The sequence below is a fragment of the Babylonia areolata genome, chromosome 5, assembly GCF_041734735.1.
Source record: "Babylonia areolata isolate BAREFJ2019XMU chromosome 5, ASM4173473v1, whole genome shotgun sequence".
Classification (NCBI taxonomy): domain Eukaryota; kingdom Metazoa; phylum Mollusca; class Gastropoda; order Neogastropoda; family Buccinidae; genus Babylonia; species Babylonia areolata.
This window is the reverse complement of record NC_134880.1, coordinates 52,499,243-52,522,943: the sequence shown is the minus strand read 5'-3', so window position 1 is coordinate 52,522,943 and position 23,701 is coordinate 52,499,243. Positions and strand designations below refer to the sequence as shown.

Here is a 23,701-nt window from a genome sequence, read left to right as displayed (position 1 = left end):
ACTTGCACGCACTCACACACACACACGCACGCGCGCGCGCGCACACACACACACACACACACTTGCCCGCCCCACCCTCCTCGCCCCCTCCCACACACCCTCATACACACACGTATGTACCTACGCACACACACACACACACACACACACACACTCATTCACTCACTCACTCACTCACTCACACACACACACACAGTGAATAGGAAAGCGAAGAGAGAGGGGGGGGAAGGAGGGGGCACAAAGTCTGCAGACTGTCCGATCTGATTGTTTCACCACCAAAGAAGTCACGAGAAGGACAGATAAGGCATGGGGGGAGTTGGGAGGGGCGATGTCTTGGTGTACGTCTTTGGAGTGAGTGACAGTGAATGATACTGATAAATTACGCGCCTTTTTCTTCTTCTTCTTTTTTTTTTTTTTTTTAAACATTAATTCTGCTGTGTCATGCTCGGTTGTTATTTTACCTACGAAGCAACGTGCGTTAGTTACGAGGACAAGTATGTACCTCGGAGTATTAGTTGTGCTGTTTGAAGCTTTTGTAGGATCCCCTTTCCAGACTCTTGAGTTGATTTCGTTTCAGAACGATCACCTCCTCCAGTCCCCCTCCCGACCCCCCCCCCCCCCCCTCCTCCCCGTCCTTTTTTTTTCCTTTTATATTTTGAAATTTTGTTTCCTTTCCCTTCTTTCCGATCCACTAGCTAGTATGCTACTTTTTGTCGTTTGGTTTGGTTGAATGTCCACCTAGTCCACCCCTCCATCCGGATATCCGTCCCTTGTCTAAAGACAGTTTGATAGTGACAGTAATTACAGTCAAATGTTTGTGTGTGTGTGTGTGTGTGCACGTATGTGAGCTGGTACGCGTGTGTGTGTGTGTGTGAGCGTGTACGCGTGTGTGTGTGCACGTGAGTGAGCGTGTTCGTGTGTGTGTGTGTGTGTGTGTGTGTGTGCGTGTGTGTAGTCAGACCGCATTTCGACAAACAGCTACCAGTCAGCAGTCAGACAGCAGTTATGCAGCATTCAGTTAGACAGTCAGTCAGACAGCATCAACCGTCACTGTCACGACCTGCCAGCGTGTCCTTGCCAGCTACACACGTTGATTGCTCAGTTATTTATGTGCCCACGTCACACCCACACGTTTCCGGTTCCACGGTTCTGGCTGAATCAACTGACGTCACCCCCACCCCCCAGCCCCCGCCCAACCCCCTCCCCACCTCACTGCTGTTCCCCCTCCCTTTCCAGCAGCCACATCAAGCCGAGTGGTCTGGGGGCTAGTCTTTGGGGTTGGACGATAAAATGAGAGACCCAATGCAACTGTCAGCCAACAAACTTTTATTATCAGGTCCATGGCAGTAGCACTGGTGTTGATACAAACAACTAGTGGTTGACTTGTGTGTAGAGTCTCTTCTAGCGTCACTGATTCAGACACAGATGCTGTTTTGCATGGAACTGTACCAGTGTCACGGACTTGGTCACAAGTAACTGTCGGCCTTATAGCGTGTCTACCAGTGTCATTGGTTTTGATGGTTTTTCAGCCGTGTAGTTGTTGTTGTTTTTTTTCAAGAGAATCAACGACATAGACACAGCAGATACCTTCAGCTTTGTAATGTCTCCACCAGGTGTCACTGGCTTTTAGACCAAGACAGTCATCAAACTATCTTGTAAGGGCGCTGTCATTGCCGCTGACATTCAAACAGGATAGTCACTGGTAGAAAAGCAACTTGAACCGATTAAAAGACGGGTTTTTTTTTCTGTCACTGACATAGAAGCTGGATAGTCACTGGTATCAAGCAGTTTGACCGATTAAAAGACGGGGTTTCTTTTTCCCTGTTACTGACTTAGAGAAACAGGATAGTCACTAGTAGCAAGCAACCTTGACCGATTAAAAGACCTTTTTTCTTCTTTCTGCTTTTTTTTTACTTTTTTTATACCCCCAACATATATGTTTCGAGACAGACTACTTTCAGGTGACCAGCAACCTTGTACCAACAGTCACACACACACACAGATACACGGCGGAACAGCTAGACCCAATGTCTGTGAACTGACACCAGCCATCCCTGGCTCAGGTGAAGAACGACTGGTTTGCCAGGCTGTCCGCAAAATCTCTTGGCCCTGACGATCGTGTTTCAGGGCTGGAAACGGGAGTTGTGTCAGTTAGATTTACCTGGTGTGTTGGTTTACCTGTCGCGAGCTTTAAGGGGGCGTTGGGGAGGGGGGGGGGGTCTGCTTACTGATTGCTTCGTTTCGTACTCACTGTTTGTTGACCGTTGACTTTTGAGTTGGATTTGTAGTATTATTTCCACCTCCAGAGTTGGGAGGATTACGTTTCGTGTACGTGTGTGTGTGTGTGTGTGTGTGTGTGTGTGTGTGTGTGTGTGTGCGTGCGTGTGTGGGTAAAAGCAACAAACATGTGCTGTCCTCTATGTTATCAGTTGATAGCCTCCATTCCCCCATTGCTACAACCACTATGTACAGTGGAGTGCCATCGTATGCACAATATGCCTATCTCTATCTGTCTGTCTACACACACACACACACACACACACATATATATATATATATATATATATATATTAATATATATACATACATACATACATACATACATGTGTATGTATATATATATATATATATATATATACATACATACATACATACATACATGTGTGTGTGTGTGTGTGTGTGTGTGTACATACACTCGTACATGTGTGTGTGTATGTGTGTGTGAAGCAGAAAGTCGAGGGGAAAAAAACAACAGAAGCCTGCTGTTTCGCACGTTCAGCTTCTTTCGGTCGCTTTTGTTGCTCGCACTTCGGAAGAGCCAATCAGCTTCTTCGGGAGCACACAGCTCATGTGACGCGCCTCTCTTCAATTTTACGTAAGTCACGGAACTCTCCTGCGGTCTATTATGACGTTATATAGATTCCTTTGATGAATGTTTAACGATGATGTTGCACTGGTAAAGTTGATAATGGTGTGTACTGCACCCCGTTCATGAGGGACAATGATTCTCTCTTCTCTCTCTCTCCCCCCCTCCCCTCCTTCTCTCTCTCTCCTCTGTCTCTCTGTCTCTGTCTGTGTGTGTGTCTGTCTGTCTCTCTGTATCTCTCTCATCCCCCCCCCTCCCCCCCTTAATGGTGTGTGAGGGGAGGAGAGACAGCGAGTGCATGATCCCCTGGGTGAACGGTTGCATAATTGAATGGAGGGGTCCCTGCAAAACCAATTGACATTGATTTGGGAAACAGGATGTGTGCCGGTGGGCAACCTGGCTGTCCGCCCCATAGTCTGTGTGTGTGGGGAGGGTGTGTGTGTGTGTGTATGTGCAGGGGGAGGGGTGGGGATGAGGGTGTGGGTGTGTGCGGCTGGGTGTGAGAATGTGGATGGATGGGTGGGTGTAAATAATTATGTGTGTGTGGGCGGGTGTGTGGATGGGGTGCGAAAGAGGTTGTGGGGGTGGGTATGAATGTGTGTATGCGGGTGGGTGGGTGGGTGTGTATACATGTGTGGGTGGTTGGGTTTGAATGTGTGTGGTGGGGGTGTGAATGTGTGAACTTCGGTGAATGTACATATGTGCTTGTGGGTGGGTGGAGTATAAACGTGTGTATGTTTGTGGATGGGTGGATGTAAATGTGTGGGTGGGTGTGAATGTGTGTATGTGTGAGTGGATGTAAATGTGTGTATGTGTGGAGAGTGTATGTAAATATGTGTGAGTGGATGTTAATGTGTGTGTGTGTGTGTGTGGTGAGTGTATGTAAATATGTGTGAGTGGATGTAAATGTGTGTGTGTGTGGTGAGTGTATGTAAATATGTGTGAGTGGATGTAAATGTGTGCATGTTTGTGGGTGTTTGGTATGAATGTGTGTATGAGGGTGGGTGTAAATGTGTTGTAGGTAGGTAGGTGTAAATATACGTATGTGGGTGGATGTAGACGTATGTGGGTGGGTGTAAGTGTGTGTATGTTTGTGGGTGGGTGAGAGAATGTAAATGTGCGGATGTAAATTAAGGTATGTGGGTGGATGAGTAGGTGTAAATGTGTGTGGATATGTTTGTGTGTGCATGTATGCGTATGTGTGTGTGTGTGTGCGCGCGCGCGCGTGTGTGTGTGTTGATGTGCCAGTGCGTGCGCGTAAATTTATATGCGTGCGTGCATGCGCGTGTGCACGTATAGGTGGGAAGGGAAGGCGGGGGTTTAAGGTGTGACAGAGTGCGCCTTTCTGCCAGTCAGTGAAATATTTACCGAGGTTTGGACTCCAGTGGGAGGGAGAGAACGGAAAAGAGCAGAGCCAGCAATTAACACCAGGCCTTCGAGCATGTACTCTCTTGTGTTGGCGTGTGTGTGTGTGTGTGTGTGTGTGTGTGTGTGTGTGTGTGGATTATTTAAGAGTTTTCTCTTCTTGCCGTCTGTCATTTTGCTGTTCTTGAATCCTTCCCCCCCTCTCTCTGTCTCTCTCATTCTTTCTGTCGTTTCTTTTTTTTTCTTTCTGTCTAAATCACACACACACACACACACACACACACACACACGCACGCACGCACGCACGCACACATTCCTCATTCAAAAGGTCAGTGGAAGAGATGATACACTTGTGTCATCCTTGATGACAGAAAGGTCGAAGGTTGAACGAAGTGAAAGAAGAGATAAATAAAACACTATAAAAAAAATAGACAACAAAAAGAAAGGGGATGGAATGGAAAGAAAGAAAGAAAGAAAGAAAGAAAAAGAAAGTAGCGAGTGGTTTTCAAGAAACGAGCCAGGAAGTGAAGGAGCTGATGGGGTTATTACGTTGATGAAACACTCTGCAGACAGTCATCATCTTCCTCCTCACTCCTCCTCCTCCTCCTCCTCCTCACTCCTCTCTCGTCCCTCCGTTTCTGTTTCTCTCTGTCTCACTCTGTCTGTCTGTCTGTCCCTCTCTTTGTCTCGGTATCTCTCTCTCTCTCTGTCTGTCTCTCTTTTCCTCTCTCTGTCTCAGCCTCTCTCTCTCTCTCTGTCTCTTCCTCTCTCTCTTTGTCTCAGTCTCTCTCTGTGTGTGTCTCTCTCTCTTCCTCTCTCTCTTTGTCTCAGTCCCTCTCTGTATCTCTCTCTTCCTCTCTCTCTTTGTCTCAGTCTCAGTCTCTCTCTCTCTCTCTTCCCTCTCTCTGTCTCTGTCTCAGTCTCTCTCTCTCTCTCTCGCTATTTATCTGTCTTCATCCCTCATTCTCTGTGTCTCTCTTTCATTCTGTATCTCTCACTCGCGCGCACATGCACATCCACACGCACGCACGCACGCACGAATGCATGCATGCACTCACGAATGTATACATACACATCGATATTTCTCTCACTCACACACACTTTGCCTCCCTCCCTCTCTCCATACTTCCCTCTCTCCTTCCCTCCACCCCCTTCTCTTTCTCTCTCTCTCTCACTCTCTCTCCATCCCTGTCTTGTCACACGCAGCCACACAACACAGCAACACAGGAAACCATTATTATGATCGTTAACACTAATAGTGTGAAAGGGACAGATCTCCAGATCCCTTCTGCAGCTGCAGAAGACAGAAATGTCCACAGTCAGTGGAGACATCGTCGTCACACGTGGGCGCAGCAGGAAAGAAAAGAAAAGAAGAAGAAGAAAAGAAAAGAAAAAAAAAGGAAAGAAGACAACAAAGGGGTCAGTTGGAAATCAACTCAAGTTTTCCTGAAGCAGATTGTTGGAACGAAGGAGAACGTGCCTCGCTCAGTAATTACTTACCTTGCAGAGAGCATGAGGCCGGTGGGGGGTTGAGGTTGTGTGTGTGTGTGTGGGGGGAGATGGGAGATGTGGGGGAGATGTGTGATAGGGGAGATGGGGGGTGGGGGGGTCAGTTGTTATGGTATAGAAATCAGATAACGTAAACAGTGTAAAAGGTAAAAGCCAACCAGAGTGGTTGAAGGGGGTGGGGGGGGTTTTTTTGGTGTTTTTTTTTTTTTTTTTTTTTTTTTTTTTAGGGGGTTGTGTGTGTGTGGGGGGGGGGGGGAGGGTTGTTGTAGGGCTGGGGGGATTGTATGGGGACTGAGTGTAGACAGAGAAAGGACGTTGCGGAAAATGTGGATGGGATGGGATGGGTGAGGTGATCTATTACTGATCAGCACTGCCCACACCCACCCCAACCCACCCACCCACCCATCCCCCACCTATCCCCTCCCCCCTCCCCCCCCCCCCACCCTCTTCCATCCAAAACACCCTCCACGACAAACTGTCTGTAGTTTGTGTTCTCTGATGGGACCTTTCAAGAGCGGTTTGGGTTTGTCGTCACCACTACCACCACCACCACCTTACCACCACTACCACCACCATCCACCGGTGTCAGACAAGTTGTGTGTGGGTGTGAGGAGCAGTCAGGTGTGATGGAGAGGTGGGTGTGGGGGACATGGGGGGGCGGGCGGGGGGGGGCAATGGGGGGGGAAGGGGGGAGGGGGAGTGGGCAAAGAGTGTGAAGAGTTGCACACCCGTTCCTCCACGTATTGGTGACGCACACCAGGGTAATCTTACCGCGCATGCACACGATGTGCAGAGTGTTCAGTTTGGGGTTGCTGCAGGCTTCCCGCAATTTGACCACCCTGGGGATTTCTCTCTTGTCTGCCTCTGCCTCTCTCTGTCTCTCACTGCCTCACTCTCTGTCTCTGTCTCACTCTGCCTCTCTGTCTCACTCTGCCTCTCTGTCTGTCTCTCTCTGCCTCTGTCTGTCTCTCACTGCCTCTGTCTGTCTCTCTCTGCCTCTCTGTCTCACTCTGCCTCTCTGTCTGCCTCTGTCTGTCTCTCTCTGCCTCTCTGTCTCACTCTGCCTCTCTGTCTGTCTCTCTCTGCCTCTCTGTCTCACTCTGCCTCTCTGTCTGTCTCTCTCTGCCTCTGTCTGTCTCACTCTGCCTCTCTGTCTCACTCTGCCTCTCTGTCTGTCTCTCTCTGCCTCTCTGTCTGTCTCACTCTGCCTCTCTGTCTCACTCTGCCTCTCTGTCTGTCTCTCTCTGCCTCTCTGTCTGTCTCTCTCTGCCTCTCTGTCTCACTCTGCCTCTCTGTCTGTCTCTCTCTGCCTCTCTGTCTGTCTCTCTCTGCCTCTCTGTCTGTCTCTCTCTGCCTCTCTGTCTCACTCTGCCTCTCTGTCTGTCTCTCTCTGCCTGTCTCACTCTGCCTCTCTGTCTGTCTCTCTCTGCCTCTCTGTCTCACTCTGCCTCTCTGTCTCACTCTGCCTCTCTGTCTCACTCTGCCTCTCTGTCTGTCTCTCTCTGCCTCTCTGTGTGTCTCTCTCTGCCTCTCTGTGTGTCTCTCTCTCTGCCTCTCTGTGTGTCTCTCTCTGCCTCTCTGTCTCTCTCTGCCTCTCTGTGTGTCTCTCTCTGCCTCTCTGTGTGTCTCTCTCTGCCTCTCTGTGTGTCTCTCTCTGCCTCTCTGTCTCACTCTGCCTCTCTGTCTGTCTCTCTCTGCCTCTCTGTCTGTCTCACTCTGCCTCTCTGTCTGTCTCTCTCTGCCTCTCTGTCTGTCTCACTCTGCCTCTCTGTCTGTCTCACTCTGCCTCTCTGTCTCACTCTGCCTCTCTGTCTCACTCTGCCTCTCTGTCTGTCTCTCTCTGCCTCTCTGTCTGTCTCACTCTGCCTCTCTGTCTGTCTCTCTCTGCCTCTCTGTCTGTCTCTCTCTGCCTCTCTGTCTCACTCTGCCTCTCTGTCTGTCTCTCTCTGCCTCTCTGTCTCACTCTGCCTCTCTGTCTGTCTCACTCTGCCTCTCTGTCTGTCTCTCTCTGCCTCTCTGTCTGTCTCTCTCTGCCTCTCTGTCTCACTCTCTGTCTCTCTCTCTCTGCCTCTCTCTCTCTCTCACTGCCTCACTCTCTGTCTCTCTCTCTGTCTCACTGCCTCACTCTCTGTCTCTCTCTCTGTCTCACTGCCTCACTCTCTCTCTCTCTGTCTCACTCTGCCTCTCTCTCTCTGTCTCTCTGCCTCTCTGTCTCACTCTGCCTCTCTGTCTGTCTCTCTCTGTCTCTGTCTCACTCTGCCTCTCTGTCTGTCTCTCTCTGCCTCTCTCTGTCTCTCACTGCCTCACTCTCTCTCTCTCTCTCTCTCACTGCCTCACTCTCTCTCTCTCTCTCTCTCTCACTGCCTCACTCTCTCTCTCTCTGTCTCACTCTGCCTCTCTCTCTCTGTCTCTCTGCCTCTCTGTCTCACTCTGCCTCTCTGTCTGTCTCTCTCTGCCTCTCTGTCTCACTCTGCCTCTGTCTGTCTCTCTGTGCCTCTCTGTCTCTCTCTGCCTCTGTCTCTGTCTCTCTCTGCCTCTGTCTCTGTTTCTCTCTGCCTCTGTCTCACTCTGCCTCTCTCTCTCTCTGTCTCTCTCTGCCTCTGTCTCACTCTGCCTCTCTCTCTGTCTCTCTGTGTCTCTCTGTCTCTCTGTGCCTCTCTGTCTCTCTCTGACCCCCGCCATGTGTATTGTGGCCAAAGGCCGATGTACTTTTAACTTCTGAGTTCTGTGTCTGTCTGTCTGTCTGTCTGTCTGTCTGTGATTCTCTCTCTGTCTGTCTGTCTGTCTCTCTCTCTAAAAAAAAAAAATGTTGGCAGATTTTGTGAGACCCGAGACTGAGACAATTATGAACTGGTGTTGCTGAATTATTATGTGATTTGTGCAGGGGGTGGGAGAGAGAGAGGGTGGTGACAGAATTTTTGTGATGAAGACAGGCTGTTGTATAGAGCACAAAGGTTCTGTGATGAACTGAGACTGCTGTTACATGTGCTGAAACGTTGAGTGAGAGAGAGAGAGAGGTTTTCGGATTGACATGTAAAACGAGGTGGAGACACAACTCTTCCCTTCACACACACACACACACACACACACACACACACACACACACACACACGCATGCACACACACGTGCATGTGCATGCACACACTGACGTATAGAAAAAAGAGAGACTGTTTTGAGGGAGAGACATTTAGATCGAGAGAATTATGCACAAGTGTGCGTGTGTGTGTGTGTGTGTGTGTTTGAGGTATGTGTGCGAGTGTGTATTGGTGTGTGTGTGTGTGTGTGTGAATGTTGTTGTGTGTGTGTATGTGTGTGTGAGAGAGAGAGAGTGTTGTTGTGAATGTCTGTGTGGGTGTGGGTGTGAGTGTCTGTGTGTGTGTGTGTGTGTGAGGGGGTGTGATTGTTGTTGTGAGTGTCTGTGTGTGTGTTGTTGTTGTGAGTGTGTGTGAGTGTCTTGTGTGTGTGTGTGTGTGTGTGTGTGTGTGTGTGTGTGTGTGTGTTGTTGTTGTTTGTGTGTGTGAGTGAGTGAGTGTTATTGTGAGTGTGTGTGTGTTGGTGTGTGTGGGTGGTGCAGGGAGTGGGTTTCAGCTTCACTTTCAAGGCTTCCTCATCGCCCCGTGACATTACAAAGCTGTGAAAGCCCCCAGTTCAAAATACATGTTCTGCCTCTCACATGCCTCTCTGATTGTGCACTGTTTGATTTGTGGGGACGGGATCAGTGCTGGGGTGTGGGGAGAGTGGGGGATCAGTGCTGGGGTGTGGGGAGAGTGGGGGATCAGTGCTGGGGTGTGGGGAGAGTGGGGGATCAGTGCTGGGGTGTGGGGAGAGTGGGGGATCAGTGCTGGGGTGTGGTGTGTGGAGAGTGGGGGATCAGTGCTGGGGTGTGGGGAGAGTGGGGGATCAGTGCTGGGGTGTGGGGAGAGTGGGGGATCAGTGCTGGGGTGTGGGGAGAGTGGGGGATCAGTGCTGGGGTGTGGGGAGAGTGGGGGATCAGTGCTGGGGTGTGGGGAGAGTGGGGTAGAAAAGGTTGGGGGGAGGGGGTAGAGTATGTGTGTGTGTACATGTGTGTGTACATTTGTGCATATACATGGATATATGTGGAATTGTGTGTGTGAGTCTCTGTGTGTGCAAGTTTCTATGCTTGTGAAGGGGGGTGTGTGTGTGTGCAGGGAACGTGGGGGGCTGAGGATGTGGGCGTGCGCACATCTGTCTGTCCGTGTCTTAATCTGTGATTGTGTGTGTGCCATTTTGTATGCATCAGTGAAATTTAGATAACACAAACGCAAACTCAGCAAATGTTTTTCATTACACGGTTGTTGTTTTTTTATTTGTTTTTGATCTAAAATTGTGATCCAAAACCTTGTAAGAAGCATGTGACAATTTTGAATGGTTTTTGGTGCCGCTGTGAACTGAAACAACTTCCCAGTGTGATCTTATATTATATTCCTGTTCCCTCCCAATCATGTGGAGCTGTCTATCGTTGAAGAAAAGTGGCAGAGTGGATGCTTAACTGCCAACACAGAGTGTGTGACGGTCCGGGTTCAAAGCCCGCGTCTTGCCCTTTCTGTCTCCCAAGTTTGACTGGAAAATCTTCTTCTTCTTCTTCTTCTTCTTCTTCTTCGTTTGTGGGCTGCAACTCCCACGTTCACTCATACGCACACGAGTGGGCTTTTACGTGTATGACCGTTTTTTTTTTACCCCCGCCACGAAGGCAGCCATACTCCGCTTTCGGGGGTGACTGGAAAATGATTCAGGTGAGACGATAAACAGTGGTCCTGTGTGCAGCATGCACTTGGCACACTGAAAAAGAACCTATAGCTATAAAAAAAAAAAATTAATTAAAAAAAAAATTTTTTAAGGTGTTGTCCTCTGGCAAAATTCTGTTGAAGAAATTCACTTTAACAGGTATACAAATACACAAGCATGCACTTAGGGCCTGACTATAGCACAAAGGGTACTGGTGCTGGTTATCAGATGTTGTGTAGCATATATCTTCTTCTTCTTCTTCTTCTACGCTTGTGAGCTGCACCTCTAGGGGGTTTGCTGGGGGGGACGGGGACGTACCCTGTAGTAGTAGAAGAAGGCTGCCTTCTTTTTCTTTCTCGTTCATGGGCTGCAACTTGAACATTCACTCATTATACAATGTACACGAGTGGGCTTTTGCGTGTTTGACTGTTTTTAACCCCGCCATGTAGGCAGCCATACTCCATTTTCGGGGTGGGGTGGGAGGTGGGGGTAGCATATATGGATTTGACGCCTCCTGCGAGAAGCTGAAAGTGAACCCTGGAGGTGTCTGTGGTGGTGTGTCCTCAGGCCCTGAACAAGAAGGAGCACAAGGGATGTGAAAGCCCGGACCCCAGCGCCGAACCCGACCCCTACGGCGGGGGCCTGAGACCCGAAGAGAAGTATGACCGCCTGCCCCCAGAGGACTATCAGCGAGCCATGCAACAGAACGCCGCCGCCATGAGGGGGGTGAGTGAGAGGGTGGAGGTGGGGGGAGGGGTGTCCTTATTTGTTTGTTTGCTGGAAGAAGATCCACTCTGATACATAGATATTTTTATATGCCTGCACTGAAGTCTTGAGTGAGTGTTGGGTTTTGTATTATATCAACAACAGCAACACCCCCCCCCCCCCAAAAAAAAAAAAAACAACAGACTTCCTAAGGAAGCTATCTTGGCCCTTGAGAATGAAATGTTGCTGCAAGATTTCTTTGAGTGCAGTAAAATGTTTGCAGGTGGTGTGTTTGTGTGTGTGTGTGTGTGTGTGTGTGTGTGTGTGTGTGTGTTTGCATGCATGTGTGTGTGTGTTTGCATGCATGTGTGTGTGTGTGTGTGTGTGCATGTATTCATGTGTGTATGTCCATATGTGTGTGTGCTCATGCACACTCGCAAGCACCTGCATTTATGATACATGTGTGTGTGCACACAATGGCGACACCTCCACAAGCCATAATAGGTCTGGCACTGACACTGCACCGTGATTATTATTATCATCATTATTGTGAGCATTTACGCCGTATCTTGAAAATAGGTCCTAGGCGTTTACAAAGAGAACACGACTGTAAATGTCAAAAAGGAAAAGATGAACACTAGATACCAAACATTATTAAAAAATTACCCCCGGCCCCCCCCACCCCACACACACACACACACAAAACACACACAAGCACGCGTGCACACAAGTCATATAGCACACAGTCAGATAGTGCAAGATCAAAACTACAACCAACGAATTCTGAGACTCTCAATGATGATGACGCTGTTCTTTCTTCCCCCCTCTGTTGCACAGCACCCGGGGATGGCTGGGGCCCAGTTCGGGGCCAGCCCCATGCAGATGCAGCTGGGCCCCATGTCCCCCCACCCCAACATGTACCCGGGGCAGAACCTGCTGCCCCCCACCCCCCAGCACAACCACTCCCTCAGCCCCTCGCCCAACATGCTGCAGCCCCCGCCCGTCGTGTCCCCCCGCCCGCACTCCACAGGTGAGTACAGGTCATCACCGCCACACACCTGCAGAACCTCCACCACCACATGCACACAGGATTATGCATGCTCGCTCGCACGCGTGCACACTGACACACACGCTCTACACACACACACACACACGCACACACACACACACATGCATGTTCACGTGCATGTGTGATGCACACATGCATGTGTGCAGAAACACATATCACACATGCACACACACACACACACACACACACACACACACACACACACACACACACAGATATAGGTCTATAGAAACATAGGATTAACAAGAAAGGGTGTATTATTTATTGTTGCTGTTTTTTTGTATTTCTACATCTGTCTGTAGCTGATCCTTTGAAAGCCACAATCTGTTGAAAACAGTGTCTCACTACGGAGAAGCAGTGCTTTAAGAAAAAACCAGGTGCCTTGTTGGCAGGTCTGTGTGTGGAATTAGGCGCTGGTCTGCTCATTTGTATGTCACAGGAGAGAATCATTTCATAGGCCTACTTTTTGTCAGGATGAACACAGTTTAAAGCAGTCTGTTAATACTCCATGATTTTCACGGCATGAAAAGAGAGACCATTAATTTGCTGTCCAATCTACCAGTCCAACAATTCGCGCTAAAAATCGACCACTGGAACAATGGCATGTACTTTTACTGATGAACAGTTCAGACTCGTTTTAAATTCTCCCAGCCTCATTTCGGAAACGTGCAGAGAGTTAACTTTTAGTTTTAAAGCTGATTAGTCTCTTTTGGGTAAGGTTCGTCAATGTGGGGGATTTTCTGTGATTGAATGCACACAAAGAGTCTTGTAGGTGTGAGGATGCAGTGGTGGGGAAAATCTTTAGTGTAGCTCCACAGCCGGTGCCGGGTGTGTTAGTCTACTGTTGTAGCGTTGGCTTTTCCATCAGCAAAGTGTCGACATCATCGCTAGCCTTCGTTTCCATAAGGGGAGTGGATGAGTCTGTATTTATCTGTGTTTTTTTTAAGCGTGGCTGCTTTGTCTGTAGTCTCAGGAACCGTGAACAGAGGCTCAGTGTGCACTTTTTCGGCCAGTGTTGAAGACCGGAGGATGATTAGTTAGATGCTGTAACAGTGGGCGCTGGTGACTGGTTGTGTTCTTGTTGACATGCTGCTGCTCACGTCGTACCACACCAGACAAGAGTCCACAATGCACCACACACCACACACATACAACACACATGATCACACACACACACACACACACACACACACACACAGAGTCACTCACACATACACCACACATAATCACACACACACACACACACAGAGTCACTCACACAGTCACTCACACATACAGACACACAGACACACAGACACAGACACACGGCAGAGTCACTCACACAGTCTCAACACACACACACACACACACACACACACACACACACACACACAGAGTCAGTCAGTCACACACACACACACACACACACACACACACAGAGTCACTCACACACACAGTCACACACACGCACACACACACACACACACACACACAGAGTCACACACACACACACACACACACACACACACACACACAGAGTCACTCACACACACAGAGTCACTCACACACACACACACACACACACACACACACACACACACACACACACAGAGTCACTCACACAGTCTCACACACAGTCACACACACACACACACACACACACACACACACACACAGTCACACACACACACACACACACACACACACACACAGTCACACACACACACACACACACACACACACACACACACACACAGTCTCACACACACACACACACACAAAGAGAACAGCAACAAGAACAGTGCAGAGCGGTACAGGAAAAGAGCACTCCATTCTCGGGAAGTGCCGGTACTGAATTACAGAACACACACTCCATCACAACACACTGCAGCCAACAATTCACAGACCTTACATGATGCTATGAAAAACCCCGCTGGTTGGTTTGGGAACAGGGAACTAACAGATCGAAGAGGCCAGCCATTGTTTGTTGTTTATCAGAATATTTTATCTTCCCCGCTGCGTGTGAAAGGGAGAGGGGGTGGAGGAGGGGGGTGGGAGGGAGAGATGCAGTCCCCCCCCCCCCCCCTGAAGGTGGGAGGGGGGTGGGATATGGGGGGGTGGGGTTTAGGGGGGGGGGGTTACATTGAGGGAAGGTGAAGGGATCTGATGTGATGATCACATCCTGACAATTTCACTGGGCTGGAGGGGGTGTGGATGTGGGTGGTGGGGGGTGGGGGGGGGGGGGTGAGGATGACAGAGTTGCCTTCTGAAATATTCATATTGTGTGTTTGTCTGTGTCTGTGCGTGTGTATGTGTGAGTTAGAGAGAGAGACAGAGAGAGAGAGAGAGTGTCTGTGTGTTCAAGTGTGTGTGTGTGTGTGTGTGTGTGTGTGTGTGCATGTGAAAGAGAGATTGTGCATGTGTCTGCCTCTGTGTGTCCATGTGTGAGTGTGAGTTTGTGTATGTAAGATGGAGAGAGTGTGTGTGTTTGTGTGTCTGTGAGTGAGAGAGAGAGAGTGAGTGTGTGTGTGTGTGTGTATGTGTGTGTGTGTGTGTGACAGAGAGAGAGAGTGAGGGTGTGTGTGAGGGGGGGAGTTGGGAAGGTCAGTGGTGTCACAGCAGTTGAGCAATCTGTTGTTTTTGTCATTTTCTTTTGTGGTATAATTGAAGGGGGGTGGTTGGAAAGGGTGAGAGGGTGGAATATTATTCATTTGGGTAATGGGTCATGGTGTTTGATGGTGGGGTTTTTTTTTGTTTTTTTGTTTTGTTTTTTTTGACTGATTAAAAGAATGATCTTACAGTTCATAACGCCCTCTAATGCTTTGATAGTGAAATCATTATTTGAAGGAAAACAAAATATTGCTTAACACTTTAATCCTTTGTTTTTGAAATTTTGAAAAAAAAAGTGGGGGGGGGGGGGGGTGTTTGATCATCAACTCTTTACATCCTTTTGTCTATGTTGGGATTAATTAGTCATTTGCTTTTGATTTGTGCTTTCATTGCCTGTGTGTGTGTGTGTGTGTGTGGTGTGTGCTTGTGTGTGTGTGTGTGCATGTATGTGTTGGTGTGTATATATGATGGATGAATGCATACATATATCATCCATCTATACATATCAGTTCAGACTGCCTCGGATAGTTGAATAAACCTGAATTTTCTGTGCATTGATAAATGAATTCATCAACGATCAGTCAGTTTGATCAAGCCTGGACCTTCACCATTGCGTGTGTGTGTGTGTGTGTGTGTGTGTGTGTGTGTGTGTGTGTGTGTGTGTGCATGTGAGTGTTGAGTGTATGTGTGTGTGCAAGTGTTTGTGTGTGTGAGTGCTTGCCTGCATATGTGTGTGATGTGTGTGTGTGTGAGTGTTGAGCGTGTGTGTGTGTGGGTGTTTATGTGTGTGTGTGTGTGTGTGTGCTTGCCTTCATGTGTGTGTTTGAGTGTTAGTGTGTGCACTGTACGTGCCTGTGCGCATTCACACGCGTGTGTGCGTGTGCATATTTATATGTGTGCGTGCCTGTGCATGTGCACCGGTGCACATGTGTGTGCGTGCTTGTGCGTGCACATATGTAAATTTTATAAACCGATGTTGTTTTGTGCCGCGGCGCGGTGCAGGAGGCATGGTGGACATGAACCACTCCCCGGCCGCCACGCCCAACGGCTACCAGCACCGCATCTCCCCCTGCAGCTCCCCGGGGGTCATGCCTGGGGGGAAGCCCATGCACCGAGGGTCCCCCGCCCCCCTCACCCCCTCCCCCGTCCCCTCCGCCTCCATGGTGCCTGGCGTCACGGCCGCTCAGCAACAGCACCAACAGGTGAGGGGTTTTGTTGTTTGGGGTTTTTTGGTGTGTGTGTCTGTGTCTGTGTCTGTGTTCATTCTTTAGTTTAACGTCTTTTCACTGTAAGTGATATTAAACAAGGGAAGGAAAAAAATCGAGTCGGAGGAGGGGGAGGGAGGGGGGGGGGAATTACTGTGTACGCGTACGAGTAAGTGAAAGTGTGTGTGTCTGTGTGTGTGTGTGTGTCTGTGTGTGTGTGTGTGTGTGTCTGTGTGTGTGTGTCTGTGCGTGTGTGTGTGGATTTATAGGATGTGTGTGTGTTGTCATGTGTGTTTGTGTGTTCATGTACTTGCACACACAAACATGAGTAAGTGTATAATTATGTGTGTGTGTGTGAGTGTGTGTGTGTGTGTGTACATACGTCTGATTTTGCATGCAATTTGTGCATGCTTTTATGATTGCGTGGATCATGTTTATATATGGATGTTTACTCTGTGGTTGAGGGGACACTGTGTTGTATGCATGGTTTCCTTGTTTCAAGAATTTTGACTTACGATTAGGATTTTTAATGGACAATACTTTTGTTGTTGTTGTTGTTAATGTTTTACTCAAGTAATGTGCCTTGAGCATTATTGTGTTTCAATGAAAGAAGGTGACAGTACAGTAGAAATAAAGTAATATTGTTATTATCTTTATTTCATTTTCAACACCACCGACAACACCACCGACAACACCAGCAGCAACAACAGCAGCAGCAGCAGCAGCTGCGGCCAAACCCCAGCCTGCGCATCGTACCTCCAGGCATGCAGCATCCACAGCACCCAGACCATCAACACCAACACCACCACCCCTCAGAGGTGTGGGAACGGAACGTGTGTGTAGTCAGGAGAGGGTCAGGGGGCAGGAGGTTGAGGGAAAGGGGTATAGGGGGGTGGGGGCGGATGTAGGGGTGAGGTGGAGGGGAGGAGCTAAAGGTGAAGGTATGGGTTATTAGGCGTGTGGGGTATTACGTGGAAGGTATTGGAGATTCGGTTGGTGGGAGGGTGGGGGGGAGGGGGAGGGTTTATGTAGAGGGTGTGGGGGGTTGGGGAGTTATGTGGAAAGTATGGAGGTTAGGTTGGGGGGTGGGGGGATGTGGAGGGTATGGGGGATTATATGGAAGGTATGGGGAATTAGGTGTGGGGGATTATGTGGAAAGTATGGGGGATTATATGGAAGGTATGGGAGATTAGGTGTGGGGGATTATGTGGGAGGTATCGGGGATTATGTGGAAAGTATGGGAGATTAGGTGTGGGGGATTATGTGGAAGGTATGGGGGATTATGTGGAAGGTATGGGGGATTAGGTGTGGGGGATTATGTGGAAGGTATGGGGGATTATGTGGAAGGTATGGGAGATTAGGTGTGGGGGATTATGTGGAAGGTATGGGAGATTAGGTGTGGGGGTTATGTGGAGGGTATGGGGGATTAGGTGTGGGGGTTATGTGGAAGGTATGGGAGATTAGGTACGGGGGATTATGTGGAAGGTATGGGAGATTAGGTGTGGGGGATTATATGGAAAGTATGGGAGATTAAGTGTGGGGGTTATGTGGAGGGTATGGGGGATTAGGTGTGGGGGATTATGTGGAAGGTATGGGGGGGTTAGGGGAAGGTATGGGGTGGGCGGGGTAGGTGTGGGGGATTATATGGAAGGTATGGGGGGATTAGATGTGGGGGATTATGTGGAAGGTATGTGGGGGTTAGGGGAAGGTATGGGGGGGGGTAGGTGGGGGGGATTATATGGAAGGTATGGGGGGATTAGGTGTGGGGGATTATGTGGAAGGTATGTGGGGGTTAGGGGAAGGTATGGGGGGGTAGGTGGGGGGGATTATATGGAAGGTATGGGGGGGTTAGGTGTGGGGGATTATGTGGAAGGTATTAGGTGTGGGGGATTATGTGGAAGGTATTAGGTGTGGGGGATTATGTGGAAAGATGGGAGGGTTAGGTATGGGGTAGGTGTGGGGGGCTATGTGGGGGTTATGGAGTATTAGGTGTATGGGGGGAGGGCGCAGTGGGGGAGGGGGGTATGTGGAAGGTATGGCAGATTAGGTGTGTGTGGGGGGGGAGGGGTTTGGGGAGGTTATGTGGAGGTTATGGGGGATTAGGTGTGTGTAGGTGTTTTTATGTTAGCTTGTTTCATGAATGACAGTAGGGGTTGCTGCTAATTGACCAGAGCACTGGGAAGGTAATGGGAGAGGTGGGAGGGAGCAGAGATTTTTTTTTTTTTTGGTGGGGGGGGTATTTTGGTTGTTGTTCATAATTCATTTAAAGAAAAGAGGGGAGGGGGGTGGGGAATGTTGCACAGTCTGTTTTAATGAGAAGAAAGAAAGAAAGAAAGAAACACAGAAACCTGCTGTGTCTCTGTGTGTAGTTCATTAGCTTTTTGCCCACGATGTGGGCTGTGAATTATAATAATCTGGTTTTGTATAGGTTCTTTTTCTTTTTCTTTTTTCTTTTTTTTCTTTTATTTTTTATCTGTCTTTCTTTTTCACTTTTATTTCATTTGAAATTTCAGGACACTGTGGAAGATTTCAACATTCTTGAAAACGAACAAGTTGAGGATGTGAAGCGTAACTATTTTTCATTAACTTTGTAACTTCTCTTTTTTCCATTCGCTCATTCAGTTGATTGATGAATGATTTTTTGATTTTTTTATAACAGATTATTTAGCTTCTTCTTCTTCTGCATTCACTCGTATGCACACATGTAGGCTTTTACGTGTATGACCGTTTTTACCCCGCCATGTAGGCAGCCCTACTCCGTTTTCAGGGGTGTGAATGCTGGGTATGTTCTTGTTTCCATAACCCACCGAACGCTGACATGGATTACAGGATCTTTAACGTGCGTTTTTGATCTCCTGCATGCGTATACACGCGAAGGGGGTTCAGGCACTAGCAGGTCTGCACATATGTTGACCTGGGAGATCATAAAAATCTCCACCCTTTACCGACCAGGCGCCGTCACCGTGATTCGAACCTGGGACCCTCAGATTGACAGTCCAACGCTGTAACCACTCGGCTATTGCGCCCATCGATTGTTTAGCCATTCTTTTATTTTAATTTTTGGTGAAAATAGCTGTTGGTTCAAGAAACATTTCAGGGATGAGCAGTGGTGTGTGTGTATGTTGCGGTCTCCGTGACAGTTCATGTGCATTACCCTTTTTCTTGGTGGATGAAATGTTTCAATGATGAGCAATGGTGGTGTGTGTGTGTGTGTGTGTGTGTGTGCTGCAGTCTCAGTGTCAGTCGCCCAACCCTCCAATGAACGTCAACACGACCATGACCGGCAACATGAACTATCCCACAAGTCTCAACGCTTCCTTTCCAACTGGTCAGTGCTACAACAGCATTGTGTCATGATCATGACATCTGCATTTTGAAAGTGTGTGACTGACATACACATACACACACACATACATATGCACACACACACACACACACACACACACACACACACGTACACATGCGCACATGTGCGCGCAAGCACACACACCTGCATATGCACAAGCACGCATGCACGCACACACACACACACACACACACACACACACACAGATGAATGCATACAGATGCATGCACACACATCCATGCACAATTTTTTGTATCTGTTGTTTGTTGTTTATTATTATTAGTTTTCTTAAATGTTATTGTAAAGTGCAATTAACTTACTTCTATAGTAATAAGGTACCACACTCAACAAAAGCCCATGCCATGTTATGATTATTATTAATGTTGTTATTTTCATTATTATTGTCATCATTATCATTCTCAGTCATCATCATAATATTCTTCTTCATCATCTTCATCTTTATTACCATTTTCATGAATATTGTTCTATTATCGCTATGATCTTCATTATTGTTGCTACCATCATCGTCAGCATTAAAAAAAACAACACAAAAAACAAGAGAGGCAAGGCCTTCAAGACTCACTTGTGATACACTTTTAAAAAATCCAAGCTTTTTATGTATTGAGTATAATTTCAAAATGTAATGTTTAAGATGAGAAAGATCAGTTTAAAGCAAATTAAGTCCCCTAGCAATAATTACAGAGTAATTTCCCTTTTTTACTATCTGCACCAAAACGTTTGCAAAATAAATAAAACTTCCATGCTTAGCAAAAGAAGTTCCTGTTTGAACAAAAAATGATAATAATGACTGCTCTTGTTGTTGAGTGGAATATCAGATCAAAGTGCCAAGTTTAGAGAATACAAAAAATATAAATATAACAGTAAATGCAGTTTGCATATAATTAGGCTTCATTTTTTTATTTTTTTGTGCCCATCCCAGAGATGCAATATTGTTTTAAACAAGATGACTGGAAAGAACTGAATTTTTCCTATTTTTATGCCTAATTTGGTGTCAACTGACAAAGTATTTGCAGAGAAAATGTCAATGTTAAAGTTTACCACAGACAGACACACACACACACACACACACACACACACACACACACACACACAGACATCCGAACACCGGGTTGAAACATAGACTCACTTTGTTTACACAAGTGAGTCAAAAATCATCACTGCCACCACCATCATCATCATCATCATCATCATCGTATTCCTCTTCACCTGTGTGCAGACAGCTTCACGATGACGGCCGGGGACATGGGAGGGGGGGGCATGGCCTATAGCAGCTGGCCAGGACAGACCATGGCCGGCTCCCCCATGTCGCACGGCTCGCCCCTCATGGGCCACCACAGGTATTGCACCGCACTCTGCTGTATTCTTCTTCTTCTTCTTCTTCTTCGTCTTCTTCTTCTTCTTCTTCTTCGTTCGTGGGCTGCAACTCCCACTTTCTCTCGCAAGTACACGAGTGGGCTTTTACATGTTTGACCATTTTTAACCCGCCATGTATTTGTATTTGTTCTTTTTTTTTTATCACAACAGATTTCTCTGTGTGAAATTCGGGCTGCTCTCCCCAGGGAGTGTGCGTCGTTACACTACAGTACCACCCTTTTTTTTTTTTTTTTTTTTTCCTGCGTGCAGTTTTATTTGTTTTTCCTATCAAAGTGGATTTTTCTACAGAATTTTGCCAGGAGCAACCCTTTTGTTGCCGTGGGTTCTTTTACGTGCACTAAGTGCGTGCTGCACACAGGACCTCAGTTTATCGTCTCACCCGAATGACTAGCGTCCAGACCACCATTCAAGGTCTGGTGGAGGGGGAGAAAATATTGGCGGATTAGCCGTGATTCGAACCAGCGCGCTCAGATTCTCTTGCTTACTAGGCGGATGCGTTACCTCTAGGCCATCACTCCACTTGTTGAGTAGGCAGCCATACTCCGTTTACGGGGGTGTGCATGCTGGGTATTTTCTTGTTTCCATGACCCACCAAATGCTGACATGGATAACAGGATATTCAATGTGCATGTTTGATCTTCTGCTTGCGTATACACACGAAGGGGGTTCAGGAACAGGCAGGTCGGCACATATGTTGACCTGGGAGATCAGAAAAATCTCCGCCCTTTACCCACCAGGCGCCGTTATGGAGATTTGAACCTGGAACCTTCAGATTGAAAGTGCAACACTTTAACCAGTCGGCTATTGCGCCGTCCTGTTGTATTGGATTGTGTTGTAATATGTTACTCTTTGTCACAGCAGGGGTTTTTTTGTTTTGTTTTTTGTTGCCTCACCGTTTCAGTGGTATTACTCCCACACTGCTCATTCCCAGTCCTCCATGCTCAGCCACACCTGGGTTCGTGTGTGTGTGTGTGTGTGTGTGTGTGTGCGTGTGTGTGTGTGTGTGCGTGTGTGTGTGTGTGTGTGTGCTGCCATAGCTACAGCGATTGCCAGCAACATGACCTTGGCTGCAGCTATGTGAGCATGCTGCTCTGTGCAAAAGATGACGATATAGGTGATGATGATGATGATGATGGTGGTGGTGGTGGTGGTGGTGGTGGTGATGATGATGATGACAATAAAAATGATGACCAAAACAATGATGAGGATGATGATGGTGATGATAATGATGACAATGAAAATGTTGACGACGACGACGATGATGATGACGCAATGTGCGGATGTTGCAGCCCGGTGCCGCAGGGTATGGTGGGGGGCCACGTCTCGCCCATGACGGTCAACACGCTCAGCGGCATGCAGATCAAGAGTGAGCCCATCACCCCGCCCCGCGTGCCCACCCCCTCCGGCCCCATCGCCCCCCACCAGCCCCTCCCCCAGCAACACCCACAACACCAACACCAGCAACACCAGCACCCCCAGCAACAGCAGCAGCAGCAGCAGCAACTGCACCCTATGGGGGAGGGGGTGGGGGGCCACCTGTCCCCCGTCCACCACCCCTCCCACACAGACGCAGCCTCCCCGGCCAGCATACACAGCCTGGACTACGACAGCCCCATGGTGAAGCGGTCGCGCATCGAGGGCTGGACCACCTAGGTTCAGACCCCCCCCCCCTTGGGGGGGGGCGTCGCCATTGAGGCAGAAAACGTGAACCTTGATTTGTGGGACTTGAGGAATCCACCCAGCCTCTGGTATACACCCTGAGCGGCAAGGAGATGGGGTGTGGGTTGGTGGGGCGAGGGAGGAGAAAGGAGAGGCGTTGTTGGACAGACATTTTTGTGCGGCATCGTGGGACCGTGACAGTGCTCACCAGCGTGGTGGCGACCTGTTGGTGGGACTGCAGGGAGAGTCTGTGTGTGTGTCAGGGGGGGACGGGGGGGGGGGGGAGAGGGAGGAGAAGAGAGGGACTGCACAGGAACGGTGGTGATGTATTTTGTGGGGGGTGGGGGAGGTGGGGGGGGGGGTTACCTCTCTCACCTGCCTGTCCTTTCTCTCGGCTAGGATTGGTGTATGCTGGGGGATGGAGTCGTGTACCAAGAGAGGTGGTGTTCCCTCAACACGCTCACCCACCCCTTTCCTTCTCTCTTTCCCCTCCCTTTCCCTGTGGACTGTTTGATGTTCCCTGCCTCAGGAGAGGTGTCGGTTTTTTCTCTCCCCCCCGCCCCACCCCCCCCATGTGGCATTCACACACCCATAATGCCACTTCATTGTGGCATGGATGGATCTACCCCCAGGTGGATCTACCCCCTGCGCTTGTGTCAGGTGGCACATGGGAAAGCTGGTGGTGGCTTGCATTCCGTGCAGCTGCCGTACAAAGTCAGGATCACTTCTGGAACCTTTCCTTTCCCCCGTCGCCTACACTGCTCGGCTTGTGCTGTTGTCATCACGTAGAAAAATGGCTGGCTAAAAGTTTGGTCCTGTTCTTTCTGAGAACATGCAGATAGGATAACTGTAGTCGAAAGTGTATGCTGATGTTATGGATGTGTATAATAATATTAACCCCTTTCCGTGTACATATGTATTTACCAGATACGTCTGTGGAGCTTCTTTACTGCAGAGCAGGATTCACTGAGAGGATGTATGGATTGAATATATATATATATATATATATATATATATATATATATATATATATATATATATATATATATATATATAACAACACAGTAACTAATCATACATTTATGTTGCATGTTGTATGTACATGAAAGCTGTTCAGTATGTTCTGGATTTGTATTAATTGATGAAAAGTTAATACATAACGCAAGAGACTAATATGCTATATAGAGTGCATTGCTTAAAGCAAATGATGTGCCTGGTACAAACAAATTTCAGTCAGGTGTGTGGA

General features: G+C 48.3%; 1 protein-coding gene across 9 annotated transcripts in view; it reads left to right on the top strand.

Annotated features, from left to right (window-relative positions):
• The window catches only part of LOC143282167 (uncharacterized), a 179,993-nt gene extending 156,508 nt beyond the window's left edge, over nucleotides 1-23,485 (top strand). For 8 of the 9 annotated variants that reach the window (XM_076587720.1, XM_076587719.1, XM_076587725.1 and 5 more), the window contains 7 exons: nucleotides 11,055-11,213; nucleotides 12,030-12,222; nucleotides 15,853-16,052; nucleotides 16,754-16,873; nucleotides 19,287-19,383; nucleotides 20,639-20,759; nucleotides 22,086-23,485. In XM_076587720.1, the coding sequence (XP_076443835.1) occupies nucleotides 11,055-11,213; nucleotides 12,030-12,222; nucleotides 15,853-16,052; nucleotides 16,754-16,873; nucleotides 19,287-19,383; nucleotides 20,639-20,759; nucleotides 22,086-22,449 (1,254 nt within the window). In that variant the 3' untranslated portion in view covers nucleotides 22,450-23,485. The remainder of the gene's footprint in view (nucleotides 1-11,054; nucleotides 11,214-12,029; nucleotides 12,223-15,852; nucleotides 16,053-16,753; nucleotides 16,874-19,286; nucleotides 19,384-20,638; nucleotides 20,760-22,085) is intronic. The other variant, XM_076587728.1, reaches the window with a different exon arrangement.
• Nucleotides 23,486-23,701: the final 216 nt, after the last annotated feature.